Source organism: Xiphophorus maculatus, chromosome 4 (genome assembly GCF_002775205.1).
Source record: "Xiphophorus maculatus strain JP 163 A chromosome 4, X_maculatus-5.0-male, whole genome shotgun sequence".
In the NCBI taxonomy this organism is placed as follows: domain Eukaryota; kingdom Metazoa; phylum Chordata; class Actinopteri; order Cyprinodontiformes; family Poeciliidae; genus Xiphophorus; species Xiphophorus maculatus.
The window spans coordinates 33,357,089-33,370,031 of record NC_036446.1 but is presented as its reverse complement, the minus strand read 5'-3'; the positions used below and the strand labels follow the sequence as shown (position 1 = coordinate 33,370,031).

Below are 12,943 nucleotides of genomic sequence, written 5' to 3'. Positions count from 1 at the left end.
GCTCACACACTCTGGGTGTGTATTCAGGAGGCAGTTGTAAGAGGCTGTGATCAAAGTGGCCAGGCAGGGGGACAGAGTGGAGGTTGTCTGTATTTGGCATTAGCATTTAGCAGGTCCAGTGTCTTTCTCTACCTAGTGTGACACCTAATAGTGCTGGTTCTGTTGGACCTCAGCACAGTATTTGACACTGTGAACCAGGACATGTTTCTAGAGAGAACTGGGTTGGTCTCTCTGGTACAGCAGTTGAATGGTTTAAATCTTATCAAAGAACAGAGACTTTAATATATAATGTCTCATCACATGTGGGGAACCCCAACGTTCAGTCCTGGGGTCCCTCCTATTTAATATCTATGCTGGTTCTGCTCTGCATCCCCAGAACAAGAACCAAACATGGAGAAGCAGCATTCAGCTTCTATGCACCACAAATCTGGAACAAGCTTCTAGAAAACTGCAAAATAGCCTAAATAAAACCTTTTAAAACCAGCATATAAACCCAGCTGTTTAGAGTTACCTTTGATTACCAGTAAATGGAACATTGATCAACATATTTAATGTGTATTTGCTTGATGATTTTGTAATGTAATATTTATTACTTGTTTCATAATTGGCTACTATTATGTTTTATGTTTAGTGTAAAGCACTTTGCTTGCCTTGTTGCTGAAATGTGCTATAATAAACGTCACTTAACTTGCACGTTACTATTAGCAATGGAGTTATACAAGCTTCACTAACCGAACAACTTAAATTTACTTTTTGGTGATATTGTCATTTCTTTTACTTGCAAAGAAAAGTAAAAAACATTTATTGACATGTGAAGAAGGCCGTATCTGCATCTGAAAAATGTAATTAAAGTCACATCATACAGTACTGCTGGTCATCTCTATAAGAAGTTTTATCAGAAACAACAGAGATACAGCCTCATGTAAAACCTATAACATCATGCAATACAGAACATGAAAATATCAGAAATGTAGGCATCATGACAGCAAAGATAGAAAACACACCCAGAGTTATTTTTTTAATTGCTTAATAAGCTACTGCAAAAGAGGGTGTATGCTTATCTACACTTCACAGGCAAAAAAAGTATACATATTACAGACGACATATTCAAAATGAAACTTTAATGAACTCACACACATAAAATACTTAATTCACACCAAAGAAGTTACAAGACTTTCCAAAATGTAAATGTCGGGAACACCAGATTATTGCTTGAACAGATTTTACATAAATGGGCCGTAACATATTTACACCGACAGTAGCTGTGAAGGCCAGTTTTCCTGAAAACACGACTGCTTTAGAGAGTAACGGTGAAGGCTCCACAGTGCTTCCACCATGGCACAGAAATGGACATAGCAGGTTCACTGGAGCCGTCATATCGTAAGTTTAAAAAATAAAAAAATTAACACATTACACTCTTTCACCAATGTCTGAAAATAAAACTGATCTGTATTGTAGTTCATAAAAAAGGTAGATGAAGTGTCTTCAGCTAAATATGCGAATACATTGAATACATTCAGAGCTTTTCAAATTCCACTTAATCTGCCACTAATGACACCTCAGAGGAATTCGGAAACCGATCGAGTGGATCAATATCTCCACATTGATCAGCCATCAGGGTTCAGTTTGTTATTCTGTTTTACTGCAAACCTTTCAATGTAATATCCACATTTCTGTTTGAACTCACCTCAAAAATAAAAATGAAGTACATTTTTTAAGCATAAGAAAATATTTTTTTAAAAAACATCCTCACATCCAGTCATAAATGTTTCAGCTCAAAATGACCTCAACTGAACTCTAAAAGGCAGACTTTGAATTGTTTTGCAGTGGTTATAAATGGTATACTATCTAAAAATAATTTCTTTTACCTTTTCTGTCTGGATGGGTGTTCAGCTGACAGCTGGTCAGAACAGGATCTGGACTGAAGATGACCGCTGCTATTTTAAAACAAGTAAACAGAGTTTATAAGATCTGCTTAAACCAGTCATGTCTGCAGGAGTATGGTTATTTACCACAGACCATGAAAGGTCTGGAACAACAGGCTTCTGATGTGAAGCACTTAAAGAAAAATAGACACAAAAGCTACTTGTGAAGTCTGTGTGTCCAGAGTAACTGTCCAAAAAATAAGTTAGTTTTCACTTAAAACCCCAACCAGATATTTTGAGCCAAACTTAATTCTCCTAATCCATATGGAAGTCATAAAGGGAGTTATCTACTAGAGGTAAAATATAATCACGACTTACCTCCACGCATAACCACACACACAAAAAAGGATCTAAATCCTGAGGAAACTTTAGACTACACGGTTTCCTCTAACTGAGATTCAGGGTGATAAAAACAAAACAAAAAACACCCCACAAATCTGCCAGAAAAGATGCGGTGGTACCGATTTAAACTGCAAGCATTTAAATGCTTTGGATTGTAAAAATTACTGTCAGAATCATTCACACCTTTAATTGATAATTACTATATAGCCTTGTAGCCTTTTGTGGTGGATATGAAGCTGCTGCTCCTGCTGCAGAGTCCTCCACACACTCTAAGCAGGTTTCAGATTTGACTCCTGCTGCACCGTGTCAATACTGGTTCCAGTTCAGAGTTTTGGCCATTCTGACTGGTTATCTTCTGTCAATGTCTCAGTTGGATACAAAAAGCTACCTTCCATATTTTTATTTAAAAAAAAAATTATACAAAATCCACATGCCCATGCTTTAATTTTTTAAAACTCTCACCAATGGGATAACATATGTATAAAAGGTAAATGTTATTACTATGGGAATAATGCCATATGCAGTCAAGTAAGTTTCAGTCTCCTAAAAAAAAAGTGCCTACTAAAAATTGTCAGCAACTGCAAGAAGTTTAAATAAGGCTTAATAGAGCATTGATAAAGAAAGAAAATCTGATAGGACTAAAACTTCAGAACGTACAGAACAAAGCAGAGGATCCTTCTTCTAGAGCAGAATCATAATGCTTGCATAGTCTGACAGAGAGCCAGTCACAGTCTGTCTGCTTGTCCCATGCTCCTTCACAAACTGTCAAACTTATGTTTTAAATAGTCTTTCATAACTTTTGCAATTGGAAGATCCTCCAAGAATTTCAAACTTTGAAGGCCAATACAGTGACGGATTTTTATTCGACACAGGTCCTGGAGACTCCGAGGTTGCCCTGAAAATGGAAAAGAAACAATTACCAAAGAGCTCAAGGCTGCACTGGCGCAAAAAGTGAACTTGTTAGAGTTAGTTACTTAAACACATAAATGGAAACAATTGTTAAGCTTGTAATGTTTCACACTGTGAGCCCTCCACTCCCCTCCCCAAAACACACAGTTTGACTAATCTGCAGAAATTTCCAGTAGTTTTCACTCATTTTCACAGATATTTGATGTAGTCCTGGATATCAGACGTGCCTGTAGGAGGGACTGCTTAGATGTCTGTCTGTAGGTCTTTTTCTTTTTGGTGGGTGTTTCTACAGAGCGCCACTGTTTTTTCTGAGCAACCTGACCTGCACCACCACCTTCTGGTGGCACTCTGGAAACAGGTTCCAGAGTGGGAAGAGGTGTTTCAGGGAACGTCAGAAACGTCTCGTTCAAAACCCATTTACATTTGAAATACTACCTAATTAGTTCAGTACTTAATGAACGTAAAGACGCCATCAAATTATTTCCTAAAATCAAGCAGCTCTGATAAATGTAAACTGGTAGACTGATGCTGGTCCATCTGGGAGACCTGCCAGTGGATTCAACTATGTAGCAAATGGCAGTTTAAATGTCAGATGCCACTATAGAAAACTATATCATACTTCAAAAATAGACACAGAAAATCTATATATACAGTTGAGCTCAAAATTGTTCATACCCATGGTAGATTTCAGCTTAAAAGTTTTCATTTTACCCACAAGTTGTCTTCTGAGCAGGCAACTTTTGTGACAAAACATGTCATGAAATGCCTCTTCATGACACGTTTTGAAGTGGCTCAACCTGTCCTGATTTCAGTCTAACAGAATCTGTAAAGAAGCTAAAGATTAGGGTGATGGTAAGGAGGCCTCCCACCCTCACACCTGAAGCTCATCACTAAAAATACATCAAAATACCAGAGGAAACACAAAGCTGACCCGCAATCATATGAAGGTTTTAATTGCTTCATATACTTTTTGACTGACTATTGAGAAGGTTATAAATTTAGGTGACATGCCAGTTTCTAATAAAATGTAAAACGAGTATCAACTTCAATAGTTTTATTATCTTTTGAGAATTGTGTGTCTTATGTCCAATCAGACAGAATTCTTGGTTGATCTTTCACATGTATGAATAATTATGAGTTTAACTGTATACATAAATGCAAATATACAGTACAAGTTTTTTTCTGGACAAAAAAGCCAACATGGGAGAGAGGCTGGCATGTGCAGTGGCTGAGGAGAACAGAGCGCCTGTCACTGGATGGTGCATGGTCCCTTTCATGTCAGAAGCTGAGGTGTAATCAGTAAGCCTGTAGATATATGATCCAGCTGAACGTCCAGAGTCCCTCAAAAGACCGGTCCAGTCTCAAACAGCACACAGCTTTTTGTTACCTTTGATATCAAAGTTGAGGCAGCAGCAGAGGAATGCAGGCATTGTTAGGTCTCAATCATAACGCTGCAGGTGATCTGCTGCTCTGGAACAGAAAGTCCCTCAATGCTTTTTCAAACGTCTCCCTCCACTGCCACTGAAAACCTCCGTAGTTTTTTTTACACTAAAAATGGACAGTATGGATGATCTGAAGACGGATTTTACCTGCATTATTACGAAATGCCAGCAAAAGACACACATCAAAGGCTGAACCCAAGTTTTAGCATCTCTAAAATATTAGTATTAAAAAACAAATGTTATTTAGGTAAACACTATTTTATGGATGTTTACACAAACCAAGTGTTTCCTTTAAAGAGTTTCTCTGACCATATGTACTTAATCAGGCTGTGCAATTAATTATTCAATATTAATCTTCAGCTTCAAATTATACAAAAACATTACACCATCCAGCAACACAACCAGAGAAAATCTACATACAGAAAATAACTATATTATTGAATGCAACTAGAAGTTTAGAGAAATGTGAAGAGTCTTTCACTAGTTATACTACAAGGAGAGAATCAGTTCCAACAAGTATTAATCAAATGTCTTGTAATTAGTTTTTTATATTCCAATGTTTTTTTCCATTTGTTTATGGTTCATTTGTTCTAGAGACACTGCTAAATTTATTTGGGTTCATTTTCTATTATATTTTGCTAAATTTTACAGGAATAATTAATGAGAAGGTGTGAGGGAAATTTCAAGGTGGATTCAAGGTTTCTGACTGTTCTCTAAAAACTTTGTTCTTCTAACCACATTGAATCATTTTAATAACAGATTATAAAATTAACCAAAAATGATCAAGATTTGATTATTTCTATAATCATACAGACCTATCCCTAAACTCATCCTGTTGTGTAGCGGTTGTTTCTGTCCTACTGACAGCTACTACACACAATCAGATTTCCTGATCTTGGGCTCTGATTGGCTGTTCACTTATAAAGTGATCCAGTGGATCACTAAACCACTGCTTCCAGCATCTCTTCAGTGCAGCTGTGAGACTCTATCCAACCATTTGAGTTTCCTATATAGATGCCAAGTGTTGGAGTGTTAGTGTGACACTTACTGGTGACCTCCTGCAGGAAATCCAGACAAGGCCGGCTAATTCCAGACATGCTAACAGACACAGCTACGGGGGTCTGGCCTTCGTAGTTCCTGGTGTTGGTGTTAGCCCCGTATGTGTAGAGCATCTGAGCACACAGCGCATCGTCCCTAAGGGCTGACAGATGCAGGGGGGTCTGTCCATCTTCAAGGCGACCAAGGTTTGTGTCTGCCCCCCTCTGTAGGAACATACGGCAGTAGGAATGGTTTCCTTTGATGACTGCGTAGCGCAACAGGAAACCGTTCTGAATATCGATGTTGGCGCTGTGGTCCAGCAGGATCCGTACGCAGCTGGAGCGCTCGCGGATGATGGCCAGCTGCAGCGGCGTGGTGCCTTTGTCACTAAGTGGATCCACCTCGGCCCTGAACTCCAGCAGGAGGCGTACGAACGAGTCACGGCCGTAATGGGCTGCCACATGGAGCGGTGTCCAGCCATCGTTGCTTTTAGCGTTGATGATGTCACCGCGATACTCGGACTCCAGCATCAGTCGGGCAATGCGAGCCCTGCCATGCATGGCTGCATAGTGAAGGGCTGTGAAGCCACCAATGAAGTCCTTCACTGTGGGGTCCGCTGTACAAAGCAGAATGGAAACAAATGAACTGCATCATTACCTGCTTTTAGCTGTGAGGTGAAAGAAAGAGGATTTTCTAGCACTCCATTGCTAATTATTTTCAGTAACAGGTATCAAACATGTTAGAATATACACTTCCATTATTTTCTATTAACTAAGTATTTTGGGGCTAACACCAGAGGCTTCTTGTTGCCAGCTCACCCTCCAAGGTTGCCTGGCCATTGTTTCCTAAGCAATGCCGCTTAATTCAAATCTCACTTCATAGACAGTCTGGACTTTCTCCCATTAACTTGGTTTCCTCCAGTAGAATTTCTACCAGGCCAACCAGCAAACAGAAGGTGAAGTAGTGAACAATTATGTTGATTTTCTGAGTTGTTTTAGAATTTTAGTCCACCTGTAGTTTAGCAGTGTCAGCAGAGGAGGTTAATGGAAGTGTAACTTCTAGTCTTTTTAGATGTTGTTTAACATCTTTCAGCTCCATTTTGTCATTTGTTGTTACTGCAGGGTGAGTCAAGCCAGTTCTTCTGGGATGTGTGATTGATAGGAGCAGAGCAGTTTGGGGCCGTGTGTGAATTAGTTAGTCTAATTAACTTCTGCATCTTACTGTCTTTCCTCACCAAGGTGAACTACCTCTTCTTCCATTTAGACTATAATAAGTAGACTAACACGACTTTATTTCGTGTATTCTCCTTTATAGATGAGGTTGTATTGTAGGCTTTTTGAAACACACCACAGAAACCTGAGCTCTACCACCAAGAATATAATTTTATCTTAGATTAAACATCTAAACTACAGTTCAGGATGTTTAGTATTGTTCATGATATTTTTGTATTTCACAACAAGCAGAAAAATGATTTACATAATACATATTCTAATAGATATTCGCCTTCATTCTTCCAGCTCCTGACTGCTGAGGGTTGCAGCCGCCTGGAATCCAGTAGGTACACAGTCTATACGGACTATTTATCTCTAGGCATTCTAATGACTTTTCATCATCCCCGGCTCTCAATTATTCATGTGTGTAGACCTGCAGTGATTTGTGTGTCTGGAATGATGATGTTAGTGAATGGTTGCATTTTCTCTGGCGATTTAAACCATTTGTTTCATTTTAACAAACAGGCTCAAGTGGAGAAGTCAGTTTCCTTTCAGGATAAATATAAAATTCATGTTTCTATTAAAATTTCAAGGAGCTGCTCTGGGACTGATCAAGATAACAAAAACTAATAAAAACAAAAGCGTCAGCTTCTAACCTCCATGTTCCAGAAAGACTCGGACGCATCGCTCCTTTCCTTTGGCAGCAGAGAAGTGCAGCAGCGTCCATCCATTGGCGTCCCGTATCTTAGGTGAGTAGCCCTGCTCCAGCATCCTCCTGACGGTGCATATGTCCCCCGCTGCCACTGCAGCCTGGATCTGCAGCTCCTCATGGAGGTCAGGGTTCCCTCTGCAGTGATGGTTCAGCATCCTGTCACATTTTACAACAGGAATTTTTATCTGTTCACTTTGGAAAAACTAAGAAATGCATTGTGGTTCTCAAAGGGACTGGGGTTATTATCTGGACTTGAGGTTTTTGTCTTGCTAAGAGACATTTGAACTTTTTAATGTTCCTCAGTAAGACGCACCTCGACCACCTGCTTTTTGTAGCTGTTGGCAGATCTGTGACATAGTGCTGGATGGTCTGGGTTGTTTTAGACTTGTCAACCAACTTTCTTGCTATCAAATAATGAATTTCATAAAGCTTGGAAATGGCCAGACTGACTTATAGGAACAAAATATTCTCTAAGATACATGATGTCTTGCCTCCCTTACTGAGTTAAACACCTGGACTGACCAGAGAAGTAGTCTGTCTAACTTTTACTGAGTTGCTCACACACGCTGATTCTGAGGTATGCATTGAAGTAGCAGCGACTGGAAGCTACTTTCACTTTTAATTCAAAAGTATCAATAGTGTACTTAGTTTTTCATCAACTGCTTTCCATTTTGGTTTCATTTTTGAGAACAGGTAGGTCCTAAATGTAAAACTAATCTTACACTGACTCCCCACCCCATCACCATCCACAACAACCCTTTGAAGATACTTAGATAATATGAATTATGACAACATTATATTTTGCTACAAGATAAGTATTATTAATTGATTTTTCATTTCATTGAAAAAAGTATTTCCCCATAGTCTTTTTTATTACTTTTTAGTTTTTTAAAATGTCATAATAATAATAATAATAATAATAATAATAATAATAATAATAATAATAATAATAATAATAATAATAATAATAATAATAATAATCACCATTTGCTAAATCCATTCAAATTTTCAACGGCATTGACCTTACAATAAATTTTGAGTTCAGTTTAATCCATTGTATAGAGTCACTTTACATTATGGTCAAATCTGTATGTATATACACAATATTATTATATCCCTAAAATAATTGGCTTAATGTCATTTTTTGACCATTATTTTAGAAAAGCGACAATATCTCAGTTTCCATTACAGAAGACAATATAACAAACTGTTTCTAAGGAATAGAGAATGAATCAAGTTAATGTTAATTTTTAAAACAGGCTTAATGAATTTCATCTCATATTTCTCAGGGTTTACTTAACATGATTAAAATCAAAATGTACCTTTTAACCAGCTGAAGAGATGGGCTTCTCTTAGTCATATTGCTGCTGCACCTGCAGATGTTTTGCTGCAAAATCAAGACAGATAAATCACAACATGAAGAGCAAATCTTATTTCACCTCTTCTTCTAATCTCCAATTTCTTCACGTTAGCACTGGGAGTGTTCAAATTTATTTTTATATGTAGAACAACATGACTAAGTAAAACTCACTGGCTTTTCTAACACATTTTCCAGGATAAATCCACAAAAAGGTGCAAGCTTCTAGAGCTGTGCTACCAAATTTTTGCTTCCATTCTGATTTGTATGCCAAACGATCTAAAAGCTATTTCAATGAAAAAAGTTATTATTAATCTTAACCACACTAAATCTCTCTCGATAAAGAAAATAGAAGAAACTCCAGAGTAGAACTTCAACACAAAAGGTTTTCCAACCTTTAAATTGAATGAATGAAGACCGAACTGGTCACTTCAGCTAACAGGACGGTGTGACCAGCCATCGGTATCAAAGATACCAAAACACTTTTTCCTCTGTTTCCGTTTAGATTGATTAAATATCAATCTAAAGCTGACAATTTGCTGTTGTATATGGTTAGACATTATGTAAAAATGAAAAGCCACATTGTACAAAAGTAGAATTAAAAAAAATTTATTTTAATAATTAGAATTAACACCAGTTAGTAGTGTGTTTCCAAACTTAAGAGTAACTATGCTAGTTCTAATTGTGACTTTATTTTCTTCATAATTGAGCTGCCCTGAATGTTACACACCCACAGACTCACTTCTGTTCTCCACAATATTTTTTATTTTATTCTCACAACCGTAATAATGCAGAGCATAATTTATTCCATGGTACTGTTACATTTGGTTTTTTTCTGTCTTCCTAGCATTCCTTTAAAATTAAAATATCATGCTGAATGTCTTAAATATCTTGCAAGCAGGCGAGACATAAGTGCATTTTATTGGTCTGTTGACTTCACATTGGACAATGTAAAAGAAACCGCCTTCTTGAAGAGATGCCCTGTTTCTAGGATTAGAGCCAGAATTAAACTCAATTCTAACAAGAAAAAAGGTTAGAATATATTTTTCATTTCCAGTGGCCCTAATCATCTTCCATACATTCTCTAGTGTCGCGTTTTAACCTTTAAACCTTGTGACTTTGAGTTGAACAGGCTGCAATGTGAAAAGACTGCACAGCACATGATGAATACTCATCCTGCAGGGTACTAATAACACACAAGACTGAAACAAAAATAAATAAATAAATAAAAATAGAGCGAATTATGAAGGACAAATATACGGATAAATTAAGAAGTGTTCACATGTTGTAAATGATCAAATACGCCTTTGGAATAAAAAATGAAGCAGAACAGTTTCATTTCAAACTAAATCTTCTGTTTAAACTGATTATTTGTTTTTCAGTTTAAAACGGTGTAGCTCATCTTTGGAACAACAAATGTTTAGCAACTTAAATGGTTAATGGAGCAGACTGGAAAATTAACAATGAGAACAACAAAGTAGCAATGTTTTTAAAAAGAATTAACATTAAACTGTACATAATTGTAGCATGAAAAGCCAGCTAATAAGAGTCCAAATGTAAAGAATATTCAGTCTGAACTTTAGAGAAGTAATATTTCCCAATCTCCTCGAACAAAAGCCCAATTTAGGGATGTTATTTTTACCAGGCTGCTAGCTGATGCTAGTTAGCCAGCAGGCTAACTAACTCCCCAGCGTTAGCTCGTTAGCTTGTCTATGCCTTCAGGAACCGAGCCAGGGACTAATACGCAGCAGTGCAGTGGATTTGTCGATAATAAAGTTAATACTGAACATTTACAGCCAAAATGGTACCGCTGCTTCGATAAAACAAAGACTTACTGTGCAGACGCTAAGCAGCCGTTTAGCCAATCAATCAGCTCCAGGGAAGACTGGAGTTGTCAAAGCTGCATATTTCTGCTCCCTTCCGCTCAGATTCCACAGCAAACAGCTCAGCTCAGGGTTCAGGAAAACTTCACCAACAACACCTGGAAGTTCCGTCAAAGTTCATTTTGCTGTCAAAATCGCTACAACTACTAAGTCTCTGTGACAACAGTGTGACCTCACCGGGAAAAACAACCAAACTTCCGTCTTCTTCTTCCTCTTCTTCACAATAAGAGCACATGCAGCTCAATTTGAACAAAATGAACAAAAGGTGACGGGATATAAAAAGTTATCCTTACAGGGAAGTGGTTTGGAAAAGGTAAAATGCTCCCAATGCAACAAATAAGATAGAAATCAGAACAATATAAGGAAAAATTATTTTGTTTTGTCATGTTTGTGGTTGAATCATTGCACATTTGAACAATTATTCTTCTGGTTCTCGATGCTCTGCAGCTCGGAGTTTTGCTTTCACTTTTTTTTTTTTTTTTTTTTACCTTTTGGACAATTATGATGTGTTACTGTGGCAATAAGGTATTGTTTTGGGGTTGTTTTTTTTTTACAACTGGGAGCAACCGGTTACCATAAAAACCCCCACAAATAACCAAAACTACAACCCTAAGTCCCAGAGGCGTTGAAAAGGAGGCTTCATGGATGCAGAGCAGGACCAGAAAGAGAAGGAGGAAGATCAAAGCATATTTTGTTCCATCAAGTCATAATGGAGCCTTGATGGTCTTCCATCATGACCAATATGATGGTCATCCTTCTCTAAGCATTTAAACAGAGCTTTAAAGAGCATTGACAGCAGACAGAGTGAGGTGGAGGATTGAATTCTCTTAGTGTTATTTTTTTGTCTGTGTTGCATAGTTGGAAAAATCCTCCATATATTTGCACTGGAAAATGCTTCTCCCTCTTGTTTTTTCTCATATGCTTGTCCTCAGAAGCACAGGTGGCAATGCTGACATTTTTAAAGTAAAATACTTTGCTGATTGCGTTTGAATGCAGCCAGAAGTTGGTCCTGTTGACATTATAGATGCTTAAATCCTCACACACATACAGTACATCTGCATGTGGAGAGAAAGGAAGGTGGAATTTATACAACTTTCTAATGATAAGATAATTACTCTTTACTCTGATTCAAAGATGCACCATTTTAAACTGTTGCACGCAAACATTTCTTTGACACATACATTTTAGTGAAATTGTTTGGAATGAAGAACGAGAAACAATATAACTTGAACATGAAAATTACTTCTTGATGCAGGAATACATTATCAATAATGTATGATCTAGACTGGGCATTGAATAATTCAATCAGTGTTCATGATGAAGATACAGTAGGTGCTGTATGGCTCAGTTATGGTTCCCTGCACATCATTGAATAAAAGGACACAAGTTAGCTGAAAAACTTGCTAAAATCCTGCAAAAAGTGTTGATATGAATATAAAAATGAGCAAAAGAGAAGTTAAAAATATAGTTAAGCTGTATGTAAAGAAAAATGGCAAGATCAAGAGAATGAAGAAATCAAGGTTCGCTGTTGTAATATTCAAAAGAGAGTGGAAGAGTTTAGGAAAAGTGATAAAATTAGATTTGGTCGTTCTGTGCTGAACAGAAGCTATAGCTAAAATCTCCAATAAACATGATAAAAGTGATTGTGATTAATGTAGACAACAAGAAACAGCACAGAATGTTTTCCTACCAAATAAATACAGGAGAAATTTATTAGTATAGAGTCTAAACAAGAAGAGAAAATGAGGGGAATTATTTCAAAATAATTAAGGAATTTTTGGAGGCAAGTGAGTCTAATGGGGGAGGGGCTTGTCAGGTGTATTTAATTGTGTTTTAAAGATTACAGCTGTAGAAAATAGATTCTGACCCATATTAAAATTCTCAAGGTGGCTGTAATTCATCCAGTTGTTTGCGAACCGCAAATTTAAAAAAAAATGCTTCTTTTGGGATAACAACAACAACAACACTAATGCAAAGGGGGACACTGGAACCACATGGAATTGTTGGTTTTAATAAAACAGGAAATGAATGAGAAAAGGCAAAAGCAATGGGAGAAAGATTTGGGCTAAGTACCAGGCTGAATGGCACTCTTTATTTTGGGGAAACATTGCAGGGGGAAGTTTG

At 37.4% G+C, this 12,943-nt stretch overlaps 1 protein-coding gene across 1 annotated transcript; it reads right to left on the bottom strand.

Moving 5' to 3' along the window:
* Positions 1-1,104: 1,104 nt before the first annotated feature.
* Positions 1,105-11,012, bottom strand: asb7 (ankyrin repeat and SOCS box containing 7). The gene is made up of 5 exons (XM_005802659.2): positions 10,772-11,012; positions 8,902-8,966; positions 7,524-7,735; positions 5,667-6,272; positions 1,105-3,162 (listed from the first exon to the last, which is right to left on the bottom strand). Exons 2-5 carry the CDS (start codon positions 8,937-8,939, stop codon positions 3,023-3,025), a joined length of 996 nt encoding a protein of 331 aa, XP_005802716.1. The 5' UTR covers positions 8,940-8,966; positions 10,772-11,012; the 3' UTR covers positions 1,105-3,022.
* Positions 11,013-12,943: the final 1,931 nt, after the last annotated feature.

Excerpts from the sequence above, each read along its gene's own strand:
- asb7 (XM_005802659.2), bottom strand. The coding sequence starts at position 8,939 with ATGACTAAGAGAAGCCCATCTCTTCAGCTGGTTAAAAG. Across the intron at positions 7,736-8,901 it reads TCTCTTCAGCTGGTTAAAAG|GATGCTGAACCATCACTGCA; the intron begins GTACATTTTGAT and ends AAAATGTGACAG. Across the intron at positions 6,273-7,523 it reads AGTCTTTCTGGAACATGGAG|CGGACCCCACAGTGAAGGAC; the intron begins GTTAGAAGCTGA and ends TGCTTTGTACAG.